The sequence below is a fragment of the Nematostella vectensis genome, chromosome 11 (assembly GCF_932526225.1).
Source record: "Nematostella vectensis chromosome 11, jaNemVect1.1, whole genome shotgun sequence".
Classification (NCBI taxonomy): Eukaryota; Metazoa; Cnidaria; class Anthozoa; order Actiniaria; family Edwardsiidae; genus Nematostella; species Nematostella vectensis.
This window is the reverse complement of record NC_064044.1, coordinates 1,022,998-1,048,592: the sequence shown is the minus strand read 5'-3', so window position 1 is coordinate 1,048,592 and position 25,595 is coordinate 1,022,998. Positions and strand designations below refer to the sequence as shown.

The 25,595-nt window shown below is 41.7% G+C and overlaps 2 protein-coding genes across 4 annotated transcripts; both read left to right on the top strand.

Annotated features, from left to right (window-relative positions):
- Positions 1-27: 27 nt before the first annotated feature.
- LOC5511431 (estradiol 17-beta-dehydrogenase 11) lies at positions 28-25,347 on the top strand. Of its 3 annotated transcripts, none has more exons than XM_001631802.3 (6): positions 28-205; positions 2,272-2,355; positions 7,177-7,415; positions 8,818-9,062; positions 9,743-9,868; positions 10,526-13,220. In XM_001631802.3, the coding sequence occupies exons 1-6, from the start codon at positions 79-81 to the stop codon at positions 10,620-10,622; spliced, it is 918 nt and encodes a 305-aa protein (XP_001631852.2). In that variant the 5' UTR covers positions 28-78; the 3' UTR covers positions 10,623-13,220. The 3 variants fall into 3 exon arrangements, with proteins under 3 accessions (XP_001631852.2, XP_032236626.1, XP_032236627.1); XM_032380735.2 differs by lacking the exons at positions 7,177-7,415; positions 8,818-9,062; positions 9,743-9,868; positions 10,526-13,220 and adding exons at positions 19,001-19,238; positions 22,807-22,968; positions 23,552-23,666; positions 24,413-25,347 and having other exon boundaries at positions 34-205; XM_032380736.2 differs by lacking the exons at positions 28-205; positions 2,272-2,355; positions 7,177-7,415; ... (1 more) ...; positions 9,743-9,868; positions 10,526-13,220 and adding exons at positions 18,767-18,911; positions 19,001-19,238; positions 22,807-22,968; positions 23,552-23,666; positions 24,413-25,347.
- Positions 2,363-6,734, top strand: LOC116620195 (uncharacterized protein K02A2.6-like). The gene is made up of 2 exons (XM_048734146.1): positions 2,363-5,201; positions 5,793-6,734. Exons 1-2 carry the CDS (start codon positions 2,583-2,585, stop codon positions 6,543-6,545), a joined length of 3,372 nt encoding a protein of 1,123 aa, XP_048590103.1. The 5' UTR covers positions 2,363-2,582; the 3' UTR covers positions 6,546-6,734.
- Positions 25,348-25,595: the final 248 nt, after the last annotated feature.

The window sequence follows — 25,595 nt, the reverse complement described above, 5'->3', positions numbered from 1 at the left end:
ATACCCGGATGTTAACCACAGGGATCCGTGTGTGGGTACCCTGTGTAAATATGCGCCTGTCGCTGCAAGTCTATAGACATGTCGTTAATTTCAGAAATATTCGTGTTGATCTACCAGGTTTTCTGTGTTGTACTTGAGAGTTGCTACAGGAGTGTATTCCCAGTGGCCGATAAAGAAGTCAAAGGGAAGATTGTGCTTATAACTGGTGAGTTCTGTGAGCTTGTAATCTCCGGCACCGCCTTTCAAGTCAAGCAGCACTTTACCAATGTCTATTATGTCTATTTATACACTTTATACGTCAATTGACTGTCTATATACATCTACTATCTATTTTGTATATTTAGAACTCAGCAGCACTGTACCAATATCATTCTATCTAATTCTACACTTTATACGTCAATTTACTGTCCATAGACAGCTAGTATCTATTCTGTATATTTAGAACGAAGCAGTCAACTACAAAGATCTCGAGTGTGATTTAAAGAGAAATAACCTATTGTAAACTCCTGTTTGTAAATGTCCTTTTTTTAATTATGTTTCCTTTTTGAAAGTTTTTAAATTTGTAGGTTTGAGATTCGCAGTGGAATAGTGCTGGATTTGTTCATTTATCGATTAAAGCCTTTGTACGTTTGCATTAAATAAACTCAAATAAACAATTCCATTTGAATAGACACCTGTTCACAATATACTGAATAGACGAAATAGACCGTTCAAAATATGCAGAATAGACAGAATGTAGATCTTTTAGACAATCTAAATAGACAAGTGTATATTCTGTCTATTCTAAACTGTAGATCCTTCTGTATATTTATACATAATAGACAACCTAAATAGACAAGTGTATATTCTGTCTATTCGTCAATCCCGCACCTTAGTGTCCGGAAGTAAACTGGTGACAATGGGGCTTTAAGACAGTGACACTAATGCACTAGTCAATTGAACTACCCGATGTCGAAATCAAGTCATCTGAAAAAAAAGCCTTTATCTTTCAAAGCCAGTACACTTCAGTGAATTTGTACTAATAACCTTGAAGATAACAGTTACACAAAAATGGAAAAATAAGTTATTTTCATCTAGTTATAATTCATATTCATTTTTGCTCTGAGAAAGAGTCTCAAACCAGAAAGTGACACGATTTTTAAGTACATTATGTGATTATTCATTTGTTCCCAAGCTTCTCAGGCCATCTCAAAGCCCCCTTTGGGGGAGGGGACAAGTCTAAGAGTCAAAATCTGTCAATTCCCCCACCCCCCTCGGGACAGATTCTTGTTCAAAAGTGCTCTAAACCCCTACGTTAACCCCACACTTCCCAGGGACCATGGGGGTGGGGGTGGGGGTGGGGTGTCAAATGACTAGTCCATAAGACAGTGAACATGATGTACCATATTTAAGTAAGTAAAGATAAGCAAGTAAAACCTTTTTATGGGTTTCTGGTGAAAAAATCAGGAAAAAAGGGTAGGGTTTCTTAGCTGCATTTTATTAAGTGTGTGTCTTTCAAAAGCATTATATATTTCTTTTGATTTTTAAGGACTTCTGAATAATTGTGATTAATTTTAGTGGTGTTATTTAGGATTTTTTTGTCAAAACTATGTCCTTAAAGTCAACCTAATTTTGCGAGATGACTTTGTCGTCTGATTTAAAAAGATGGCAACCTGAAATAGACTGCCTTGCTCACATGAAACTAAGGTACAGTCAGTCTGGAGTAAAGGATGGCAAGTAATTTTCGTAATTACTGAAACCCATGTCCCACTTGCATCTTTAGCGGAGTAGCCAGGATTTTTAACAGTAGGGAAACCAAAAGCCCCTCTCAAGGCATATTCTCTTGCATTTTAGATAATGCCTTATACATTTACATTTATAGTTTGTCCCCACCATGGGGACTTGGGGAAAAATGAATAACCATCACAAATGTACTTTGCAAAATTCATATCAGTTTCTGGTTTGAGACACTTTCTCTTCTGTAGCAAGCAATTCCATGTATCAGCATTTGGCAAGCTACATGGCAAAATGTGCAAAAACAAAATATGAATTATAACTATTTTTGGTGTTATCTTCATATTTATCAGTACAATTTTGCTGAAGTGTACGGGCTTTGAAAGATAATGGGTTTTTTCAGAGGACTTGTTGTTGGGTAGTTAAGTAGTTTGCATCCTAAGCATTTGACTGCAGTTTTTTTTCCAAGGGGGTGGGTTTTTTCTCTGTTTTAGGGTCAAAGTCTAATCCCCCACCCTTCCCTTCTGATTATTATTATTTTATTTTTATTTTTTGCAGGATCTGGGAGGGGCCTTGGCAGACTGCTAGCTGCGAGGTTTGCCAAGCTTGGAGCAAGACTAGTTCTGTGGGACATCAATGAAGGTAATGGTAACAAAATACAAACACTTTCTTTTGATTAGTGACTGTAATATATTCGGATGGGCTCCCTGTGTTGTACACCATATTTGGAATGCCTCGTGGGCATGTCGGGGGTTGTTCAGAAATAAATGGAGTTCAGTTGTTGTGTTCAACGAGCTGTCTATTTCTTCGTGATGTTTTAGTCCCGAAAACATTACATCTGGCGACGAGAACCGGATCTGTGGAACACCATGAGTGTCATCGGTCAACTAAGAGAGTTCGACCGGCAAAAAGAGTCGTTTGAAGCTTACATTGAGCGGCTTGAAAACTTCATGAAGGCGAATGGCGTGCGAAAGGAGAACGAGGTAGCTGTCTTGCTCACTGCAATAGGTCCTGAAACGTACGGACTGTTGAGGAATCTTTTGACTCCGGAAAAACCTGACACCAAGACATATAAAGATCTTGTGGATATCTTGAGTGGCCATTTGCATCCGAAACCCTTGGTTATTGCCGAGCGATTCAATTTTCATAACCGGTTTCGTCACGACTCCGAAACAGTTGCGGACTTTGGCGCCCAACTAAAGAAGCTTTCAACTCACTGTGAGTTCGGAACTTTCCAAGATGAAGCTTTGAGAGACCGTTTTGTATGTGGTCTACGCCAGGAAGCGATTCAACGGAAACTTTTAACCGAGAAAACCTTGACGTTTGCGAAGGCTTTGGAGATCGCTCAGTCGATGGAAATGGCGGAATCGAAGTCGTCGGAATTGAAGGGCTCTGGATCGTCCGGATCGGGCTGCGTTGAAGAAGTTCATCAGCTTGGAAAAAAGCCACAGAAACACAAGAAATTCACACAGAACAAGGGAGGAAAGCCCAAAACAGCATGTCATCGTTGTGGCAGTGCTGAACATGATGGTAAATCCTGTAAATACAAGAAGTATAAGTGTGATAATTGTGGCAAAGTGGGTCACCTAAAGAGAGTCTGTCAGTCCAAGGAGTGCAAGGAAACCAAGTATGTTGAAGTTTCAGTGGACAATAACCAAGAAGATGAGTCATTGGGGTTCTTTTCAACTCGTGAACCCAGCAGCAAAGCAGTGACAGTAACTATCACTGTTAACGGAAAGGAAATTCCAATGGAAGTTGATACGGGAGCTGCACGCACAGTCATCCCTGAAAAGTTGTTCAAAGAGAATTTTGGACATTTGAAACTCAAGAATGCAAGTACCTCATTAAAGACTTATTCTGGAACAGTGTTACCTTTAATTGGTGAAACCGAAGTTCTAGTTGAGTACGAGGGTCAAAGTGCCAAGTTGCCTCTGATTGTGGCAAAAGTTGAGAGCAAACCAGCTATTCTGGGTCGTAATTGGCTCAGTGTTGTTAAGCTGAACTGGGAGCACCTTTTTAGTGTTTCTTCTTCTGATTTAGTTCATGAACTGACTGCACGGTTCAAGGGTGTTTTCGGTACGGGCCTGGGCAAAATCAAGGAGTTTCAAGCAAGAATCAATGTGCAACCTGAGGCCACGCCTAGGTTTCATAAGGCTCGCCCCGTGCCGTATGCCCTAAAGCCAGCAGTTGAAGCAGAGTTGGATCGCATGGAAAAGGAGGGGATCGTGACAAAAGTGTCCCATAGTGAGTGGGCTGCCCCGTTAGTGGTCGTCCCTAAGGCAGATGGTGGTGTTCGTTTGTGTGGAGACTACAAAGTTACGGTGAATCCAGTTTTGGACGTCGACCAATACCCTCTGCCTAACCCTCAAGATTTGCTCAGTGCTCTGGCAGGTGGTACCAAGTTTTCTAAACTTGACCTCAAGCATGCATATCAGCAACTGCCTCTTGGTGAGGAGTCCAAGAAGTTCCTCACTGTCAACACCTGTAAAGGGCTCTATCAGTATAATCGTTTGCCTTTTGGTGTCGCAAGCGCACCTGCTGTATTTCAATCTACTATTGACACCATTCTCAAGGGCATTGATGGTGTTGTTTGCTATATCGACGATATTTTGATCACTGGAAGGAATGACCGGGAACACAAAGCAAGATTAGAGGCGGTGCTGGAAAGACTTGAGAAATACGGAATTTCTCTCAAGTTGTCGAAATGCAGTTTCCTGGAGGACAGGGTCGGTTTTCTCGGTCATGTCATTGATGCCGAGGGTGTCCACCCTTCACCAGAGAAAGTTCGGGCTGTTGTGGATGCTCCTGCGCCAACTAATGTTACCGAGTTGAGATCTTTTCTGGGTATGTTACAGTACTACGGAAAATTTCTTCCGAACTTGTCAACATTGCTGCACCCGTTAAACAACCTCCTGCGGGACGGGGTTGAGTGGTCATGGCTGCCAGAATGCGAGCAAGCCTTCACCTCTGCAAAAGAGCTCCTGCAATCAGCGAAAGTCCTAACTCATTATGACGTCAATCTTCCAATTAAATTGGCTTGTGATGCATCACCCTATGGCATTGGAGCTGTTATTTCACACGTTATGCCAGGAGGCGAGGAGCGCCCCATTGCTTTTGCCTCAAGAACCCTCACTGGTAGTGAAAAGAATTATGCCCAGCTAGAGAAGGAAGCCCTGTCCATTATTTACGGAGTTAAAAAGTTCCACCAGTTTTTATATGGGCGACGATTTATTCTGGAGACCGACCATAAACCACTCCTAACAATCTTAGGGCCAAAGTCGGCAATTCCCACACTAGCTGCGGCTCGTCTTCAGAGGTGGGCTTTAATTTTAGCATCCCACCAGTATGATGTCGTTTACCGTAAAGGTGTCGATCACAGCAATGCGGATGGGCTGTCCAGACTTCCTGTTGATAAGCCTAGAGTTTCAGAGGAAACTGAAATTTATCATTTCAGTTATGTGGATGACCTACCTGTAACGGCAAAGGACATTGCTATGGAAACAAGAAAGGATTCTGTGTTAAGCAAGGTACTTCATTATGTGAAAAGTGGCTGGCCACAGCAGACACAGGAGGAGGAATTACGTCCTTATTTCAATCGGCGATTGGAACTGTCTGTGGAACAAGACTGTGTTCTCTGGGGTCTGCGGGTCATTATCCCAGAGGCATTTCAGGAGAAAATCCTGCATGATCTTCACGCAGATCACCCAGGTATGTGTCGCATGAAGTCTCTCGCACGCAGCTACCTGTGGTGGCCAAAGCTCGATCAGGCTATCGAGAACATGGTGCACAATTGTGAGGCCTGCCAGTCTGTTCGTAAGCAGCCTGCCACAGCACCTTTGATCCCATGGAAATGGCCTGTTAGAGTTTGGCAACGAGTGCACATGGATTATGCTGTTAAAGACGGAGTGAACTTTTTTGTTGTTGTCGATGCACACTCAAAGTGGCCTGAGATTATTGCTACATCTTCCACTACTGCACCCAAGACCATTGAAATGCTGGCTGGTCTATTTGCATCACATGGATTACCAGAGGAGATGGTCTCCGATAACGGTCCACCGATCATTTCTAGTGAGCAGGACATGTTTATGAAAAGTAATGGAATACGGCATACACGGGTCCCTCGCTATCATCCCGCTTCTAACGGGGAGGCGGAGAGATATGTTCAAACTCTCAAGCAGGCGTTACTTACCAGCAAGTTTGATCAGGGGAAATCGCTACAGCAACGGCTGTCAAGTTTTCTGTTTTCGTACAGGAACACGCCCCATACGGTTACTGGGCAGACACCTGCTGAGTTGTTCTTGAAGCGTAAGCCTCGCACACGTTTGGCATTGCTTCAGCCCAATCTGGCCCAGCATGTTGAGGAGCGTCAGATGAAGGAAAAGCAACAGCATGATGGTGGCCGAACAAAAACTCGTGAGTTTCTTCCAGGAGACATTGTTTTAGTTCGTAACTTCAGAGGAAAACACAAGTGGGATAAAGGAACAGTGATCTTGAGAATCGGTCCCCTAGCATACCAGATACGTATTGGAGGACGAATGTGTCATGTACATGTTGATCACCTTCTAGCAGCTGGTGATGCGGAGCACACATCCCCACCAACTACAGCTACAGCTATGACTGGGAGTGGCTTTGTTTTGCCCTCTACTCCAGTAGTGTCCTCTAAACCCATTCTTCCTGAGCCTGAGGTTACCCCTCTACCTGAAGTCTCACCTAAATCTTCAGAGACTGTTGTTCCTACATGTACAACTGAGTCACCACCTGCCGTGGCATCTACACCTGTGAGGTGTTACCCAAGGCGTACCCCTAAACCTGTAGTACATCTGGACTTGTAAAGAGACTATTAGATGTATTTAGCTCTCTAGTCATTGACATTGTTTACATGTTTGTAGCTAGTTCATTCCAGGAACGGGGAGATGTAATATATTCGGATGGGCTCCCTGTGTTGTACACCATATTTGGAATGCCTCGTGGGCATGTCGGGGGTTGTTCAGAAATAAATGGAGTTCAGTTGTTGTGTTCAACGAGCTGTCTATTTCTTCGTGATGTTTTAGTCCCGAAAACATTACAGTGACCTTTTTTGCCGACCACACTCCTACTCTTGTCACATAACCTATGAGCCTATGAGCAGTATTTGCTGAGGGGGAGTGGGGGTTTGAAGGCATAGCCTAAGATTTGCTGACTCTTACGGTATTAAGATTGAAGCATTATGAGTTTGTTGATTCTGTAAATTATATTAAATAGGAAGTTATTTTCTGGCAGCTTGGTGAGTGTACGCCAGCACCTATTCCTAGCTACTGTTGTAAATTATTGAAAGATCGCTTTATTCTCCACAGAGTACTTAACAAAAACATATTATTAATAACTTTAAACTTTAACTTTTACCTTTGAAGTAGCCCCAAGGAAGTATTGGTATATACACATTACTATTGAAAATAGCCATAAAAACACCATTTTATGTATAAGATCTAAATCATGAGACAGCTGAGGTGGTCGAAGCACTTGGGGCTGAAGTCCACTCCTATGCGTGTGACTGCACCAGTAGAGAGGAGATCTATGCAACAGCTTCCCGCGTGAAGGGAGAAGTAGGTGACGTAGACATCCTGGTCAACAATGCTGGAATACTCCATGGGAAACGTCTATTGGATCAAACGGACGCACAGATACAAAAGGCTATTGAACTTAATCTGCTGGCTCATTTTTGGGTAAGTTTCAGCTAGGGAACAGATAATGAAAAGAAAGGAGCATATTTAGCTTGATTTTGAAACAGACAGACAAATTTGAATTTAAAGAATGTCAATCAACCACTCCTTTGTTATTGCTTACAACTAAAACATTTGTATCAAAACCGACCCCAGTTTGTGCAAATCAGTTCTTTTTGAATTCTGATGAGTATCATGTCACATACTTTATGCAAAGGTTGCCTGTGGTGGCTAACTCGTTGGGCTGGGCATTAGTTTATTTTTTACTATTTCTCCGCAATTTCCTGGGGTCGGTTTTAATACAAACATTTTAGCTAAAATCCTTTCACATCACGGGAAAGACCACCTTGATTTTTTAAAAATAAAAACATTTTGTAACACCACTGGAAAGAGCTCCTAAAAATTAGTTAACATTTTTTTAAGTTTCAGGTTTTTAGTGAAATAAAGTGATTTTAGATTTTCTCATAGAAACTCTCTAATAAGAATTAGTTTATTTTTTTACTATTTCTCCGCGATTTCCAGGGTACTAGGAAGTATGAATCCTGCTCTGTGGGGCTTGGCTTTACCATGTCAGTAATCGAGTGAGGCTCGAGCCTCTGGTAACCGGGGTAGACAAAGCATGTCTCGAGTCCTTGACCGTAAACGTTATAGATGAAGTTACAGATGGAATACAAGTACATTTTGCTTTCGAAAGAAACAATAGTTAGAAAGCATAGTTTTGCAATCTCTTCGATTCTACTTGATAGTTGTACATGTACAGTGATAAAAACTCTACCCTAAAGGTGCGGCGGTGACACATAGATCAATCAGCAACTCAAAAAAGATATGCAAAAAATTTAAGACGAATTTATTTTTATGGGGTCCATGGACTAGGGGGGTCCACGAGGAGTCCATGGACCGGGTCCATGAAGCAGTCCATGGACTGGGGGTCAGTGTTTTGTCCTAATCCTGATTGGCCTTCTAAATTATGCTTGTAGGAGTGATGTTATGATATGATTAGGACTTTTCAATTACTACAGTTCTACCTTAGTAAGTAATTATTTAGTAGTAGTTAGTCATATTTTTTAACCAGGTTCTTCCAGCAAGATAAAAGCCATTTCCTAAGATTCCCAAAATGTACTAAGTTTTTTAAGTTTACACAGTATTGCTGTTAACTTATTTCTTAATTCCCATCTCTGTTGTGCAAAACAATGAGCTCTGCCTTTTATTTCGATTGGCACAAAACTCAAACCATGTCTGGATTAACTTCCAGGCCTTGATCCAGTTTCTGTAATTCAAAATAAAGTGATCAGGGTGGATAAATTTTAATTAGAATCTTAGCATTAGAATTTAAAACACCCCCAAGTTTCAATATAAGAAATGTAAATACCTAATCACAGTTACTGTGTAATGTTTTCATTCACAGACATCAAGGTCCTTCCTTGGTAGAATGCTTGAGCAAAACCAAGGTCACATTGTAACCATATCATCGGTATCAGGAAGTTTCCCAACTGCTTTCCAAGTTGAGTATTGTGCGAGTAAGTATGGAGCTGTTGGGTTCCATGATGCCTTGAGCCATGAGCTATATACCCTTGGGAAAGATGGTGTGAAGACAACTCTTGTTCAGCCATTCTTCTTTGACACTGGAATCTCATGGTATCCAAAGATGAGGTAAAGTAATGTGATGCTGAATGTGTTTTTTTCTCTGAGCACCACCAGTGTGCGTACATAGTGGAGGGGGGGTGGGAGAAAATAGTATTCTTTAAGAGGAAAAATATGTCTGGATAGAGAGATAGATAGTTTATTTCAAAAAGATTGCATGGCAGCTAAAAATCACTGAATTGTGCAATTTACATCGAGTAAAATAGAAAAAAAGGAATAAAAATATAGCTATATATATGTATATTACCGGTAATAGACTAAAATGCGACTATGATAAGAGGAAAGCTATATACTCTTTTGTGTCGAAGAGGGGGGCTTAAACCAGCGAAATCTTCCCGTACATCTGCTGTGGCCTTTACAGCCATCTCAGGAACAAACAAACAAAAAAAGAATGGTTTTGCTCTTTTTTGCCAGATGGGGATCCCTTTGTTGAAAGGTATTCTACAGGAAGCCTGGTCATAAGGAGGCTAAATGATAATTATTAATTTTATGATTATGTTTGGAGCAAAGCTATGGAAGGGTGCAGGGTGGGGACACCTTGATCATCAAATTGTGGCCTTATTTAGTCTTTTGGTGTATGTTATCTTACATATGCCTGCACATACCCCATATGTTAATCATGGCTAAAATCCTACAAACCACCCTGTCCACTTGGTTTCTTCAAATGTCATTTCTGTGCACAATTTAAGGTTCCAAAAGCTGCACAAGGTTCTTGAACCAAGCTATGTTGCTGACCAAGCAATGTCTGCAATACTAAAAGACATGCCTTCAATCTTCATCACTCGTCAGTGGAACTTCGCCCTGGTCATGAAATGGTAAGTAGTGCTTTTTAAATGAAAGTTATTTTTTATTCATGCAATGTACTGTGAACAGCTTAAAGGGAGCACATTTTGTAGTGCATGTGTAAACAAATTATTTTTATGTTAGCAAACTATTACCTATATGCATTTGAGGTGTAAAAATTAACCTGCCCAGCGAATGCTGGATGCTGAAATGCTTATTCCTACTCACACTTTCATATGATAATAGACAACACACAAGTTCTGCATGTCACTACCCCCCCCCCCCCCCTTCACTACTAAAATCTGCCCAAAGGACCCAATTAAACAGCAGGGGGGTGGAGTGGTCCTTAACGAAGTAGGGGTAGAAGTGCAGGGATGGGGGGGGGGGGGGTTAAAGGGATTGTGTGTGAGGGGATAGGTGCCTGGGTTTGTCATAGAGTACAGACTATTTAGTACTAGTACTTGTAACAATCGCAGATTAATGTGAAAAAGAACATTGACTAAGAAAGGGGGTGGCAAGCGCACCCCTGCCCCTCCCTGTGCGCCGCCCCTGAACAGACATCTCTAGTCATCCTGAGAGATCACTCCACCCCCTAGCTTAGCAGAGTATCATAACCACTATACTCAATATAACATGGTTATTTATTGTAATGTAGCAATATACAAATGACTATTCAATTACCATTTCAGCCTGTTCCCAGTGAAAGCTCTCAACCTTATTGGGGATTTTCTCGGCATTGGCATTGACGAGCATTATCCACGTGGCTCATCTGCTAGCCACCATTAGAAGATGTGGAGGGGAAAGAGTTATCTGCTAACCAACATTAGAAGATGTGGAGGGGAAAGAGTTATCTGCTAACTAACATTAGAAGATGTGGAGGGGAAAGAGTTATCTGCTAACTAACATTAGAAGATGTGGAGGGGAAAGAGTTATCTGCTAACCAACATTAGAAGATGTGGAGGTGAAAGAGTTATCTGCTAACCAACATTAGAAGATGAGGAGGGGAAAGAGTTATCTGCTAGCCTGTATTAGAAGATGTGGAGGGGAAAGAGTTATCTGCTAGCCAGTATTAGAAGATGTGGAGGGGAAAGGGTTATCTGCTAACCAACATTAGAAGATGTGGAGGAGAAAGAGTTATCTGCTAACCAAAATTAGAAGATGTGGAGGGGAAAGAGTTATCTGCTAACCAACATTAGAAGATGAGGAGGGGAAAGAGTTATCTGCTAGCCAGTATTAGAAGATGTGGAGGGGAAAGAGTTATCTGCTAGCCAGTATTAGAAGATGTGGAGGGGAAAGAGTTATCTGCTAGCCAACATTAGAAGATGTGGAGGGGAAAGAGTTATCTGCTAGCCAACATTAGAAGATGTGGAGGGGAAAGAGTTATCTGCTAGCCAACATTAGAAGATGCAGAGGGGAAAGAGTTATCTGCTAGCCAGTATTAGAAGATGTGGAGGGGAAAGAGTTATCTGCTAGCCAGTGTTAGAAGATGTGGAGGGGAAAGAGTTATCTGCTGGCCAGTATTAGAAGATGTGGAGGGGAAAGAGTTATCTGCTAGCCAGTATTAGAAGATGTGGAGTGGAAAGAGTTATCTGCTAACCAGTATTAGAAGATGTGAAGGGGAAAGAGTTATCTGCTAGCCAACATTAGAAGATGCAGAGGGGAAAGAGTTATCTGCTAGCCAACATTAGAAGATGCAGAGGGGAAAGAGTTATCTGCTAGCCAGTGTTAGAAGATGTGGAGGGGAAAGAGTTATCTGCTGGCCAGTATTAGAAGATGTGGAGGGGAAAGAGTTATCTGCTAGCCAGTATTAGAAGATGTGGAGTGGAAAGAGTTATGAGTTATCTGCTATCCAGTATTAAAAGATGTGGAGGGGAAAGAGATAGTTATCTGCTAGCCAACATTAGAAGATGCAGAGGGGAAAGAGTTATCTGCTAGCCAGTATTAGAAGATGTGGAGGGGAAAGAGTTATCTGCTAGCCAGTGTTAGAAGATGTGGAGGGGAAAGAGTTATCTGCTGGCCAGTATTAGAAGATGTGGAGTGGAAAGAGTTATGAGTTATCTGCTATCCAGTATTAAAAGATGTGGAGGGGAAAGAGATAGTTATCTGCTAACCAACATTAGAGCACGTGGAGGCTTCTAGAGAGAGATTTTTTATGTAAAGAAATATAAATAGCCTATATGAAAAATAGATGGTTGTCCAAAACCTCTTCAGAAGTATTTTTTTTTCATTGCACGCCATCATTTTTTGCCGGTGCTAGTACCTTAATGCGATTAATGGCTGGTATTGGGTGTATGGCAGGCGGTGTGCAGTTCGTGACTCCAGACACGCAATATTAGCCACCTCATGATTTTTGAATTTATAATTTACCCTACCTACAGACTGCTTTAAACGTTGGAATCTTTCCGTCTCCCATATACATAAACTTATTGCCTGCTCAACAGGCGGAAATTGCGTGAAAGACGGAAAAGCTGAGCTTAGACCCGCGAAAAAAAACCGGAGGCGTTGGCGAGCAGTTATAAGGGGCGGATCAAGGGGTTGGCCGAGCAGGCGTCTTCGCATCTTCTAATGCTTGCTAGCAGATAACTCATTCTTTTTCATCCACATACTCTAATGCTGGTTAGCAGATAACTCATTCTTTTTCATCCACATACTCTAATGCTTGCTAGCAGATAACTCATTCTTTTTCATCCACATACTCTAATGCTGGTTAGCAGATAACTCATTCTTTTTCATCCACATACTCTAATGCTGGTTAGCAGATAACTCATTCTTTTTCATCCACATAATCTAATGCTGGTTAGCAGATAACTCATTCTTTTTCATCCACATAATCTAATGTAACCTATATACAGTGCCTCATAGTCGTCAAACAGATGCATGTATTGTAACCTATATTCAGTGCCTCATAGTTATCAAACAGATCCATGTATGGTAACCTATATACAGTGCCTCATAGTTATCAAACAGATGCATGTATGGTAACCTATATACAGTGCCTCATAGTTATCAAACAGATGCATGTATGGTAACCAAAATACAGTGCCTCATAGTTATCAAACAGATGCATGTATGGTAACCTATATACAGTGCCTCATAGCCGTCTGCATGTATTGTAACCTATATTCAGTGCCTCATAGTTATCAAACAGATCCATGTATGGTAACCTATATACAGTGCCTCATAGTTATCAAACAGATGCATGTATGGTAACCTATATACAGTGCCTCATAGTCGTCAAACAGATGCATGTATTGTAACCTATATTCAGTGCCTCATAGTCGTCAAACAGATCCATGTATGGTAACCTATATACAGTGCCTCATAGTTATCAAACAGATGCATGTATGGTAACCAGATCCTGACTGAGACTAGAACCCCACTGCACTTGTGTTTGTTATATTTTCATAGTTGTTAAAGAACGCCCCTCTTTAATAAACGCCTCCTATCTATTGAACCCCTCCCCCCTGCTATGGATTTAAAAAAGAGTTCGCTCCATGGAAACCCTGGAAAGCCGGAACTCTGTCCTGACTTTAGGAAGGATTAACATAAGTGGAAATTTCGTGCGGCTCTCCTTGCAAAAAGCTGAGGATAAGAAATCCGATTCCCTCCCATTTGTTCCGGTTTTTAAAGACGATCAAAGTCCACAAATGGGTTCTTGTTAGTAGGGTGCCCTTGGATAGGCACGATACAATGTATTTGCTTACTCCATCATAAACTTTTAGCCTGGACACCTTGGATACCATGGTTCTCATGGGTCTTTTAAAAGTCTTAAATCTCATTTCACATTTTTATTTATTCATTTTTTTAATATAGGAAAGCGTTTTTAATAACAGTATGAAAAACTCTTAGAAAAATATTTCATTTGTTGGGTATAAATCTTTTCTGAAGTAAAATTATGTGATCTTTTATGAGCAAAATTCTTTAGATTCGAATTATTATTATTTTTTGGTGATAATGGCACAAATAAGTTCTCTTTGATGCAGAAATGGCCTTGTTAGAGCTCACACTTATGCTTTAGATCACACAATGCTTTTACCAAATGATACCCTGCGCACCCTGGGTATGGAATATCCTGGGTATGGAATATCCCCCCCCCCCCTCAGCCAATTCTGGGTATGGAAAATCCCCTCTCCCCCCCCCCCCCCCCCTCAGCAATCCTGGGTATGGAAATCCCTCCCCCCTCAGCCAATTCTGGGTATGGAAAATCCCCCCCCCCCCCATCAGCAATCCTGGGTATGGAAATTCCCCTCTTCCCCCCCTCAGCAATACTGGGTATGGAAATCCCCCCCCCCCCTCAGCCAATCCTGGGGATGGAAAATTACCCCCCCCCCCCCTCCCTCAGCCAATCTCCTGGGGATGGAAAATTACCCCCCCCCCCCCCCTTCAGCCAATCCTGGGGATGGAAAATTACCCACCCCCCCCTCAGCCAATCCTGGGGATGGAAAATTACCTCCCCCCTCAGCCAATCCTGGGGATGGAAAATTACCCCCCCCTTTCCCTCAGCCAATCCTGGGGATGGAAAATCACCCCCCCCCCCCCCTCAGCCAATCCTGGGGATGGAAAATTACACCCACCCCCCCACAGCAAATCCCGGGGATGGAAAATCACCCCCCCCCCCCCCCCTCAGCCAATCCTGGGGATGGAAAATTACAATCCCCCCCCCCCTCAGCAAATTACGGGGATGGAAAATCACCCCCCCCCCCCTCCCAGCCAATCCTGGGGATGGAAAATTACCCCCCCCCCCCAGCAAATCCCGGGCTCTGGAAAATTACCTCCCCCCCAAGCCAATCCTAGGTATGGAAAATTACCTCTAGTATCCATAACGGCGGAGTCAAACCATGTGGAAAGATCCATTGTGCCATTCACATAAAATATCATTCAACTCGCATTCGACAAAACCGTGTGCAAGTTCAATGGCTTTGTTGGTGCCTTTATTTTTCTGAGACACCTTTCCTAAGTTTTTTTTTTTTTTTTTAATATAATGCTAGACCTTGATCTTGGTCGGAATTGTGCTGAACATGTAGAGGTTATGTAACATGTAGATGTTATGTACATCACTAAGCTCAGATGTCCGCAATTTATGTATAGCAAAACCCGCGGTTTAAAACATAGCTGGTTTATGCGCTAGTCGGTTAACTGCTCCCTTTGCACCTTGTTCCTGTGTTCTTCACAACAGGATTGCCAATAGAGGGGGGCGAAAACCGCGCAGAAAACTAAAAACCACACAGAAAAACGCAAAACCGGCAAAATAATTCCATAACCACCCCGCAGTCTAGAGAAACCGCAATACCGCGGAATAAAATACGAAAAACCGCGCCATATTTAAGGCAAAACTGCATCACCGCAACAAGCCCCCCTCCCAATAGTTGGGAAATAAGTCAAGTGTTTATTTTTAGGCTTCGAAGGCATACGGTTTTCTCTTTGCTCAATGGAATGTTAGTCACAGGCGCCCGGCGCAGGCATACGGCGAACTCACGTGTTCGCTCACCAATCACGTGTACTTGGTGCAGTAGTCGCCTCAATTCAGGCATTAAGCTGTCTACACGGCCGGCGAATGCTCTAAGAGACTGGCGAAGTCGTCGCTTTCTCTAAGGTTCAGGGAGGGGTTTGGATTCTAAGCTTTTGAGTTTTTCAGCAAACTTTCTCTCTTCTGTGCTCGTAGTAAATGATATTGCCTTACAGCACATGCGTAGTTAGTCGATTCGATGGTATTTCTTGACAGCGTTTTCATGTGGACGGTTAACACGATATGAATCACAGGCAGCCCAAGCTCATTATATGTAATTTGACGGTCAAAATCCAAAATCTTCAAAATTGTGTATTTATGAATTTTGACCGTCAAATTGCATTTAGTGTGTTTGGGCTGCCTGTGTTTGAATACGCTTTCGTGTGAACGTGGATCTTTTTAAATACAAAAAAAAACCTCCGGATTCGTGTCATCCCTGCAGATTATCAGCTATACTAAACATCCCAGGTAAAGGCATATTACCAACGCAAACATATTCCCTGGTATAGCATTGATGGGTAGTGGCTTTGCGTTTGTTGCGCAACGTTGTATTATTCCCGGGCAGCTCTAACAGCAACAAGAGCCGTACGCCCTCCCAAATCAATGGCACTTCATATCTCGATTCCTATAGAACGCAACAGTAAATACAGATCAATGGCACTTCACATCTCGATTCCTATAGAACGCAACAGTAAATACAGATCAATGGCACTTCACATCTCGATTCCTATAGAACGCAACAGTAAATACAGATCAATGGCACTTCACATCTCGATTCCTATAGAACGCAACAGTAAATACAGATCAATGGCACTTCACATCTCGATTCCTATAGAACGCAACAGAAAATACATATCAATGTTACTTTACATCTCGATTCCTATAGAACGCAACAGTAAATACAGATCAATGGCACTTCACATCTCGATTCCTATAGAACGCAACAGTAAATACAGATCAATGGCACTTCACATCCCGATTCCTATAGAACGCAACAGTAAATACAACAAAAGAAAAAGACGAATAATAGGTCGGATATATAAAGTAAAGATAAGAACTAATAAGAACTTATTTTGCCTTTATTCTTAGTAAGTGCCCCGAAATATAAGAACCCGTTTTGCAAGACTTGAAAAAATCTAGGTTCTTACACGCGGTTTTTTTTCCTGTAGTGTGATTTCCCTGCGTCTGTGGCCGCAACTTACAAGGCCAGGGTCGACAGCTGTACGCTTCAGACCCGCAAAAGGCGCTCTTATTTTAAGATACAGGTGTTATTAAAGCCGCATTGTCACCAGTTTACTTCCGGTCGATTACCTAACAATATCCGATGATTTTTAACGGAAAACACGAAAAATATTTCAAAATATGGAAAGCAGTGTGTCTATTTGAAGTTTCTTTGAGGATGTGACTGCTAATTTAGAGCGGATGGCCTGTTAAATATTTCGGATTCGAATAGATTCTTTTGTCTTTTAACGGCTGAGGTTTCCGTCGGACCTCCGAAAGTAAACTGGTGGTAATGCGGCTTTAAGCCTGACAAAAACTTATATGACCGATGACCGCACACGATCGCAGACGATTAAGTGCAAACACGCCCTGCGACCGTGCGCGACCATATGGAAGACACCGTTCGCTATCGGAATGCGAACGCTTTTCGCGCTAAGTGATGCTAAAGCGGCCCTTTCGCAAGAAGTTTGTGTATTTAGCACAAGCTAAGGCCGCGCTGCGGCGTCTTTGAAGTTTCAGGATTTATGTTTTGGTTTTGTATTAGTGAAGCAGGTCACGTTAGTGTTTTGCCTGGAATGTGCTGAATACACGGAAAGTTGTTTGTTTAGCACGACCCAGCGCGAATGTGACCGGGACCCTAAGAACCCTGTCCCCGGATACCAGCCCACCCCCCCTCCCCTCAAAGTTGTCAGTATACGCATGGTACTTTTAGTCGTGCTCCAACTGAATATTTTGCGATGGTCGAAAAGGATCAAAGACAACTTTATGAGATTTCATTCGACCTTTATTTTGTAATAGATCATTTACGGGAAATAATTCTGATGATAACAACGGGAGGAGGATGGGCTCCTCAACTTTCGAACAGGGTGTTAAAATCTTCGAGGGCCTTTTGAGGTTTATTTAAATAGTAAGGCGACGAGTGATCTAAACAAGACACAAGAAACTCTTTGCGTTCACAGTATGCAGCAAAGCTGAATACGATAGGGTCACCGATAAAGAATGACATCCAACGTGACCTCGGCAAAACGTCTATCTTGGTTTTGATTTCTTTGACGCTATTTATTGAAAGTTTCTCGTGGCATTTCTGGATTTGTCACATGAGGCGTCTGTGACGGGTACTGGTTCTTATGACTTCTTCTTCTAGTAGCTTGCGCGTGTCAAAACAAGAACGTCTTTTTTCAACCAATTTACACTTCTGACAAGAAAATGGTGGTAATGAGTGGGATTTTATAAATCTATGATACTACCATGATACCAACGATACTCTTATATAAGTTGAACATCGCTGAATCAGTAAACCTAAGCGGCAGACGAAGCCCAGGTTCCCTGGGGGTATATACGTGCTGTCGAGCCTAAAGCTTTTTTTAATACCTCTATTCAATATCCTTAAGTCTCCCAGCAGTAAACAACGCTCATTCACAGCAGTATAGAGCAATGTACGAGGGTGGGAACAGGCCTTGGAACCTTTTCCACGATCCTTGCCTCCCCTGCTGGTAATCCCTGCTGGTACAAGCTAAACATACCAACGGACCTAACGTAACCACAGGTAGCCAAGGCAATGTATCTGTAAACCGATGAGAAACAACAGTGTTTGAATGAGCAGATGATAGTGGTTCCTAAGCCGGCTATTTGCCTTGTGTTTTTGTTGTTAATATCAACAAATTACATACAAACTTACAACATGACTTCGTCTTAATGGCTAGAGGTTTATTACGGGTTTTTTTTCTTGAAATGTTTTCATTTAGTGACGTAACAAGGGAATCGACTCTTGATTAAACTGCGCGAATGAGTGTCTACAAGGGGCTCTCATGCAGATTTTAGAATTGTTAAACCTAAAAATGCTTACGCAATAATAATAATAATAATACTTAACAATAGTATGGCATGAACTACGTTAACACGTTTGCGATTCCCTACTATGCGCTTCCTTATGCGTATATTAATGGCACAGTTTATTTGAATTCCAGATGGCTCTTAGTCTTTAAAGGTGACACAACACATCTGTGCCTTAAACTTTGCCGCGAAGTCTCCTAATGTGGAATGCAGCTAATATGGAATAATTATAACGAGTAGATGTAAGACGTTCGCGCGCTACAACCGCTCTAGCCAGTCAAGACTAGTATACGCTGTTTACGCAGCTCATAGGTACTGCTCGTCTTGGCGAAGTGACGTCGTCTTATTTTTATTACGAAAATAGGTACGTAGCGTGTGGCATTATAACCCGCCGCGCTTTCCACATTAGTTAATGATCATAGAATGCCTTCTGGCCCGCGTGGCTTGGGTTACACTGAAGGGTATTTATCAAGCGGCGCAGAGGCGGGGAACTTCATTACGGATTTGCCTTAGAGGTACTTACTCACCCGTACAGAAATACCGTGTTATATTATTCACACTCTTCTGCTTCAAATTTTACTGAGAGCATTTTTCAACATGTCAGTTAGATGGACTCCGGCGCTTCTTACTGAAATACTGACGAAAACCAGAACTGATTCGTCTTTGGGGATACTTTCAAAGCGATTTGTTGAGTTACTGAGGAAGGCACCGGACGGGACGATTGACTTAAACTACGCGGTTGAGCAGATGGCAGTACAAAAAAGACGCATCTACGACATTGTGAATATACTCGAGGGTGTCGGACTGGTGGAGAAAACTGGACGGAATGGAGTGAAGTGGCGGTAAGAAAGATTCCTTGTTGTGCTTCTTTCTAATACTTTACGTGTCAAGTAGAAACCCTTTTGTCCTGCATATTCCGTACGTGCATCCCGGGAGCGTCCCTTTCTTTTTAAAGAATGCTGAACAGCCTCTCTTTTGTTATTGTTTACATTTGAAAATATTGCAGACTATCTGTATGATCTACAACTTTCTAAAATTGGTGTCTGATACTTTGGTAACGATATTTATTTAAGTCATGGTTGGTACTCGAAAGGAAATCCGTTTCCGTAGAGATTCGACTTGTGCGTGCCGTGGCAAAAAACTTTCATCATTAAAAATATAAAGATGTGACTTACCCTGTATTGTTTGAAAATTTATAAATAGAATTAAGCTGTTTATGTTGTAGGATGGATAGATATTCAAAATGTTTCAAACGGATTTAATATTAGATATTTTATTGAACTTGAAACCTTTCTTTTTCACTCATTTATAACCTGAAGAAGACAGCTATTGGCCTGCCGAAATATCGTTTTATAAAAACAACTCTGCATTGTTGTCCACTTTTTATTTTAAAGGTTTTATTTCATAATCAACTGTCGACGCAGACCAAAAGGTCCGACGCACCCCAGCAGATAGAGGCTGTTCGGTGGTTTCTTTCCACGTTATTGAACCTAAAGTGCATGATGGCAACTCCAAAATGTTTTTCATAATACTAGAAATTTGATTGACCAACACTAAATTATAGCATGAGTTCCAAGCAAAACAAAACTTTGCATAATGTTTTTGAACATTTAGGTAGGGTTAATTATCTATAACACAAGTCAGCGGATTTGTGAATCTGGTCTGTAACTCTCTGAACTAAACTCAAGATTCCACTTACTCAGTTAAGAGGAATTACTGGCGAGAATAACTGTGCATTCTGAGAAGGGTGAGCTGTTTAGATTTAGTTTGAGATTACTTAGCCGATCTTTCTCAACAAAATATTTTTTCAACACCTTTTCATTGATTTCTTAAGAGGTAGAGTGGTAGAGGGGTAGGGGGGGGTGGAGAGGGGGGGTTAATGCTCTTGACTCTCCTAACACCCTGAATTTCAGAGCTTCCCCTCCATTATTTTTCGATGCTTTTCACCCCCTCAGGTTAATGAATTTGAATTATGCGATTTAGCTATACAAATTACTAATCATGTCTTCACTTGATCAATAAAAATAGGGAAATGGATTCGAATATTTCATTTGATGGGAGTTGTGAAGAATAAAAGCAGGAGCCGTTCCACCAAATTGTGCTATCACATCAACATTAATGCACCCGGTTGAAATCAATTCTTCAAGTGATGAAATGTAAACCTCTAAGCTCCTATCTCAAGGTCTAGTGTCTATTCATAACCTACTTGATATTATCTTCACGGTACCAGCACACCATAGTACTGCTGACATATCTCAGTCCTCATATCATATCTCAGCGATTCCTGGTTCTACTACACCTATGCTTAGGATAGGATTTGATCGCGAAGGGGGTTTTCATGTTCCTGTTGATGCCTTCCGTTGTTGCATGAATTGCCCTGTGACAAATCTTAACACACGTTTATGTGAATTGATTGTAAGGTTACAATAAGGATTAAAATTTCCCTTTTCCGACCCCCCATGTACAGGACCCGAAATGATCCCAGGACCCGAAACGATCCCAGGACCCGAAATGATCCCCAAAAGTACCCCAACTGATCCTCGGACCCGAAACGATACCGAGGAGTCCCCGAAATCAACCCCAAGGAATTGCGGTAATGGACAAAGGGAAAGCAGAAGAAATACTTGCAAGTTTTGAAGCATAATAAAGGGTTAAGAGCGACTCGATTTCTAAGCAACGTGACTTAAAAATATTAAATTCCAACACAATACTTCTATTTATTACATTGCCCGGCGTTAAACCCATAAACAGAGTCCAAAACAAATACACAACTTTAAATTGCTACTGAAAGGAATACAGCATAAACATAGCACAGCTTTGCTCAGATCAACCAAACTTTTGACCTTCCATCACACTCTTAACATTTTGCGGTTCCGACACATGACTCCGACACTATAAATCTCATTTCCGGTAAACATCACCCCTAAAAATTAATATTCATCTGACAACCAAACATGTATTTCACCACGAAATCCTTGTTCACACGAGCGAATATTTACCTACACATTTTAGGCAGCCGGTTTGGCCGAGAAGATGGAATGACAAAAGCACACTGAGTAATACACTCGAACAACCCTTCTACTATCGATGCAAAATATTAAGAGGATGTGAAAGCAATATTATGTGAGTTTTGAATTTCCTCATGTAGTCGTGCGTATACCCCGGCATGATCTCACGATATGATAGGTCTTTCATTTACCGAAAACAAACATGCCAAAAAATAACTTTAAAACATTTCGCTTCCTATGTAAAGCAGCATGTCCCATCTGTAAAGACTTTCTTTTATGGCTTGTTATGTAAAAATGATTTATCCACGCCGGGCTCCTCAAATTACTATCACATGAGTTGTTAGTTGACCCCAATTTCTGACTCAACCACTGTATTTCCCCCGCAGTCGTATATAAAAATCTTAATACTATAGTTTTAGTTAATGTAAATTTCCTTTTAATAACACAAACAAAGCTAAATGTTTCATATGTTTTTAAAACTGAAAGCCAATCCTTACACATTCCTTTAGTTGTCCATTACTGTAATTCCTTGGGGTTCATTTCGGGGACTCTTGGGGATCGTTTCGGGTCCCGGGATCAGTTGGGGTACTTTTGGGGATCGTTTCGGGTCCTGGGATCGTTTCGGGTCCTGGGATCATTTCGGGTCCTGTACACCCACCCTTCTTTTCCCATGTACACACACGCTTGCGTTCGCCTGATACATCAAAAGCGCAAAGAACATGTCAAATTGTCTTGGTTCCAGTCTGATATATCTTCTTACAAGCGAATATTGATATCTCTGTTGACGGCTGATAAGATCTCAATTAGATTGATTTTGTCTACTGGCAGATTTTAAGTTTGACCTTCCGTCCTACAAAGGGACCTGAGATAGTATCTTCATACATTCTGCCTGAATTCATTTACTTGTCTTTTCTAAGCTGGATAATCTCGAGATAAGGTCAGCCTTCTCCAGGTCAGGGAGAGTAGAATACTGTGAAACGTATCCATCACTCTTACGAAAGTATCCGTTTCCAGGGGATCTGGGGAAACTTTTACGGATAACGCCCCTCTTAGACTTACCTACAAGCCGAGGCCTCTTTTTCCTGAATTTTTGCTGGGCTAGCGTTCGAAAAGAGGCCTCTGCTAGCAGGGAACTCTTAGACCAACTGCGCAACTTTCTTCGTTTATAATATACGGGGCATTACAAAGCAAAATACTCAATAACGATTGGCGAAGAGCGAGGGCATTTTCCTTTCCTTAATTTGAGGCTGCGATTAGAATTTTGCCCTATTATATTATACACAGTAATTCAGCGGAGGAAATTTAGAAAACAATGTAACTAAAAGTAACGAAAACTGCAGGGTTGGTACGATCTATTTGTTCGCTCAATACTACATTAAAAGTCATACCTGTTTGTTTTCAGAGAGAGGGATTCGATGGAGTGTGACGACGGGGAGGAGGCGAGACTCACCAGCCTACAGACCGAGCTGACCCACATGGATGAGCGGGAGCGAGAACTTGATGAGTTGATGGAGCAGGCCAGGTCTGACCTCAAAGCAATGACCACAGACCCCGATAAAGCCAGATATCCTTTACAGACTTTGACATAAAACAGCTTACAAGCCGTATGCTCTAAAGGCTTGACCTTGACTTGCAAAATTGATGTACATTTAACAATTAGTCTACGAGTTCGAGTTTTCTATGAGTCAATAGATAAACGAGAATGAATAGTCTTATTTTTTTAGTATAAATCCACTCACATACTACCTTCAAATAAATGACGATTTCAATAATTCTCAGTAATAAATAATATGACACAACGAAAAAAGTATTTTACAAAATTAAAACAGCACGCGCTCGTTTGATTTGTTTTTTGTTTTTTTCTGGTGCGCAGATAAACGAAAATTTGTAAACTGTAGCTTCAAAACCCTGCAGTCTTCGTTACTTTTAGTGTCCTTTTGTAAGGATGGAAAATGCATTTACTAGAAAAGATTGTGAACCAAATTTCTTGAATTCGAATCAAGTTTTTTTCGTCTCTTTCGCCGGCTTTTTCGCTACTCACTATCAATAGATATCAATAGATAGTGAGTACGGGAGCCAATCAAATTGCGAGATTCGTGTGAGTGGATTTACTGCAATTATTATTAACGCTCCTTAACCTTTGTTAAGTATGCCTATGTGACAAAGACGGACTTGGAGGCGATAGAGAGTCTAGAAGACCAGACAATCATTTCTATTCAGGCACCGCCGGGAACACGAATGCAAATACCACAACCAGAAGAGGTAAGATGCAGACAGACGCAGACAGGCAGTTTGGCGGACAGACAGACGGACGTACAGTGGCAGATATAAAAAATAGTCAGACAGACAAATAGTTTGGCGGACGGACGGAAGAACGGACAGAGAGACGGTTAAAAAGATAGCCAGACGTTAGCACGGACAGAGAGACATATAAAATTATAGTCAGACAGACAAATAGTTTCGTAGACAAAAGGAAGGAGAGAGAGAGAGATAAAAAAAAAGTTAGACAGACAGAGGCACGGACAGAAAGACAGACAAAAAGATAGTAAGACAGACGGAAGCACGGAAAGAGAGACAGATGAAAAAAATAGTCAGACAGACGGACGTACAAAGGCAGATAGACAAACAAATAGTTTGGCGGACGGACGGAAGCACGGACAGATAGACAGATGAAAAGATTGTCAGACAGACAAATAGTTTTGGCGGACGGATGGAAGCACGGACAGAGAGACAGATGAAAAGAGAGTCAGACAGACAGATAGTTCGCAGACAAACGGACGGAGAGAGACCTATAAAAAGGTCCGGCAGACAGATGGTTTGGTGGACAGACGTAAGCACGGACAGAGAGACAGATAGGATGAAAACACGGATGGGCAGATGAAGAGAGAGATAAAAAGATAACAAGATAGTCAGACACAGAAAGACAAACGGTTTGACGAACCATCAGACAGAGAAAAAATATAGTTTTTTACTAAAAGTATAATTCTTGTTTTTGTTTTTCTTGCCAGCAAGTACAGATGTGGCTTAAGACGTCACGTAGCCCCATTCAAGTTACTTGGACCCGCCCAAACACGGATTCCAGTGTTCGCATGATCAACGCACGAAACATAACAGTAGACCAACAAGACAACAAAGACTTCGACCTTGTCGAAGAGATGTTTCGGAACAGCATGGAACAAACACAGAATATCAACAACAATGAACAAATGATAAACTATCATGGCGTAACTAACCAGGTTACTAGACTGGACACCTTGGATGCGGGACACACAGACATGAATAACCAGGAATCCATTACAGCGCTACAGAACCGTCAATCATTCGAACAACTCATAGCGGACTTGGTGCACTTACAAGGCTTACCAGGAAATCAGAATCGACCAATCAAAACCTTTCACAACAACGTCAACAGATCAACGACAAACGATGGCGTGACATTTGATGACGTCGCACGTAATATGTGGCATTCGGTCCAAGCCCCCGCATATCCTAACAACCCGGTCCCAGTCCCCGTCGAGGACCCTCTGTATGACGTCAGCGGGTTCATTAACAGCACGAGACAAGAGCTTGAGTCAGCAGATGACGTAAACGGTCCGCTCTCCCCGCTAATGGCGGATGACGTGTACTACCTGGCTCTGCGCGAAGCAGAGGGACTAGCAGAACTGTTTTGAAATTATATTGTTGTAAGATGACTCAGGGGGGGGGGGGGGGGTGGGTGAGGGGGTAGGTCAAGCTTTCTGCCCCTCCTCCCCCCCCCCCATAGAAACGAATCTATGAAAGTGTGAAGATCAAGACAATCAAAACAATATTTTATTATATAAAACAAAGTTATACGTGCCCTTGTAATAAAAATAAGCCAAAGTTACAAAGATAAGCGCACTGCGAAGAATGAAGTAGGGAAACTATATTCAATAATATAAGAATAAAATAAGCTGAAGCATCACTTTTACTGTATTCTTTGTTTCACGAAAATGAGCTGAAATGGCAAGTTGGTTCAAATAACCTAGTAAATTCTTAACCTAGTTTCGACCTAGTAAGTATTCTTTATTTGTTGAAAAAAGGCAAGCAAATCTAAATTTACTTTGTTGTCGGAATTGAATGTTTTTCCTTGCTTGAAAGTGACACTTAGGAGTTTTATTTGCTGCAATAACATTGTCGGGAAAGATCTTCAAAGGAAAAGCGACTGTCGGG

What these genes read in the sequence shown, in the direction of transcription:
- LOC5511431 (XM_032380735.2), top strand. Translation starts at nt 79, where the DNA reads ATGTCGTTAATTTCAGAAATATTCGTGTTGATCTACCAGGTTTTCTGT. An exon ending in TCTGTGGGACATCAATGAAG is followed by an intron (nt 2,356 to 19,000) that starts GTAATGGTAACA and finishes TCAACATGTCAG; the next exon opens with TTAGATGGACTCCGGCGCTT. An exon ending in AAATACCACAACCAGAAGAG is followed by an intron (nt 23,667 to 24,412) that starts GTAAGATGCAGA and finishes TTTTCTTGCCAG; the next exon opens with CAAGTACAGATGTGGCTTAA.
- LOC116620195 (XM_048734146.1), top strand. Translation starts at nt 2,583, where the DNA reads ATGAGTGTCATCGGTCAACTAAGAGAGTTCGACCGGCAAAAAGAGTCG. An exon ending in TACCTGTAACGGCAAAGGAC is followed by an intron (nt 5,202 to 5,792) that starts ATTGCTATGGAA and finishes AGTGAGCAGGAC; the next exon opens with ATGTTTATGAAAAGTAATGG.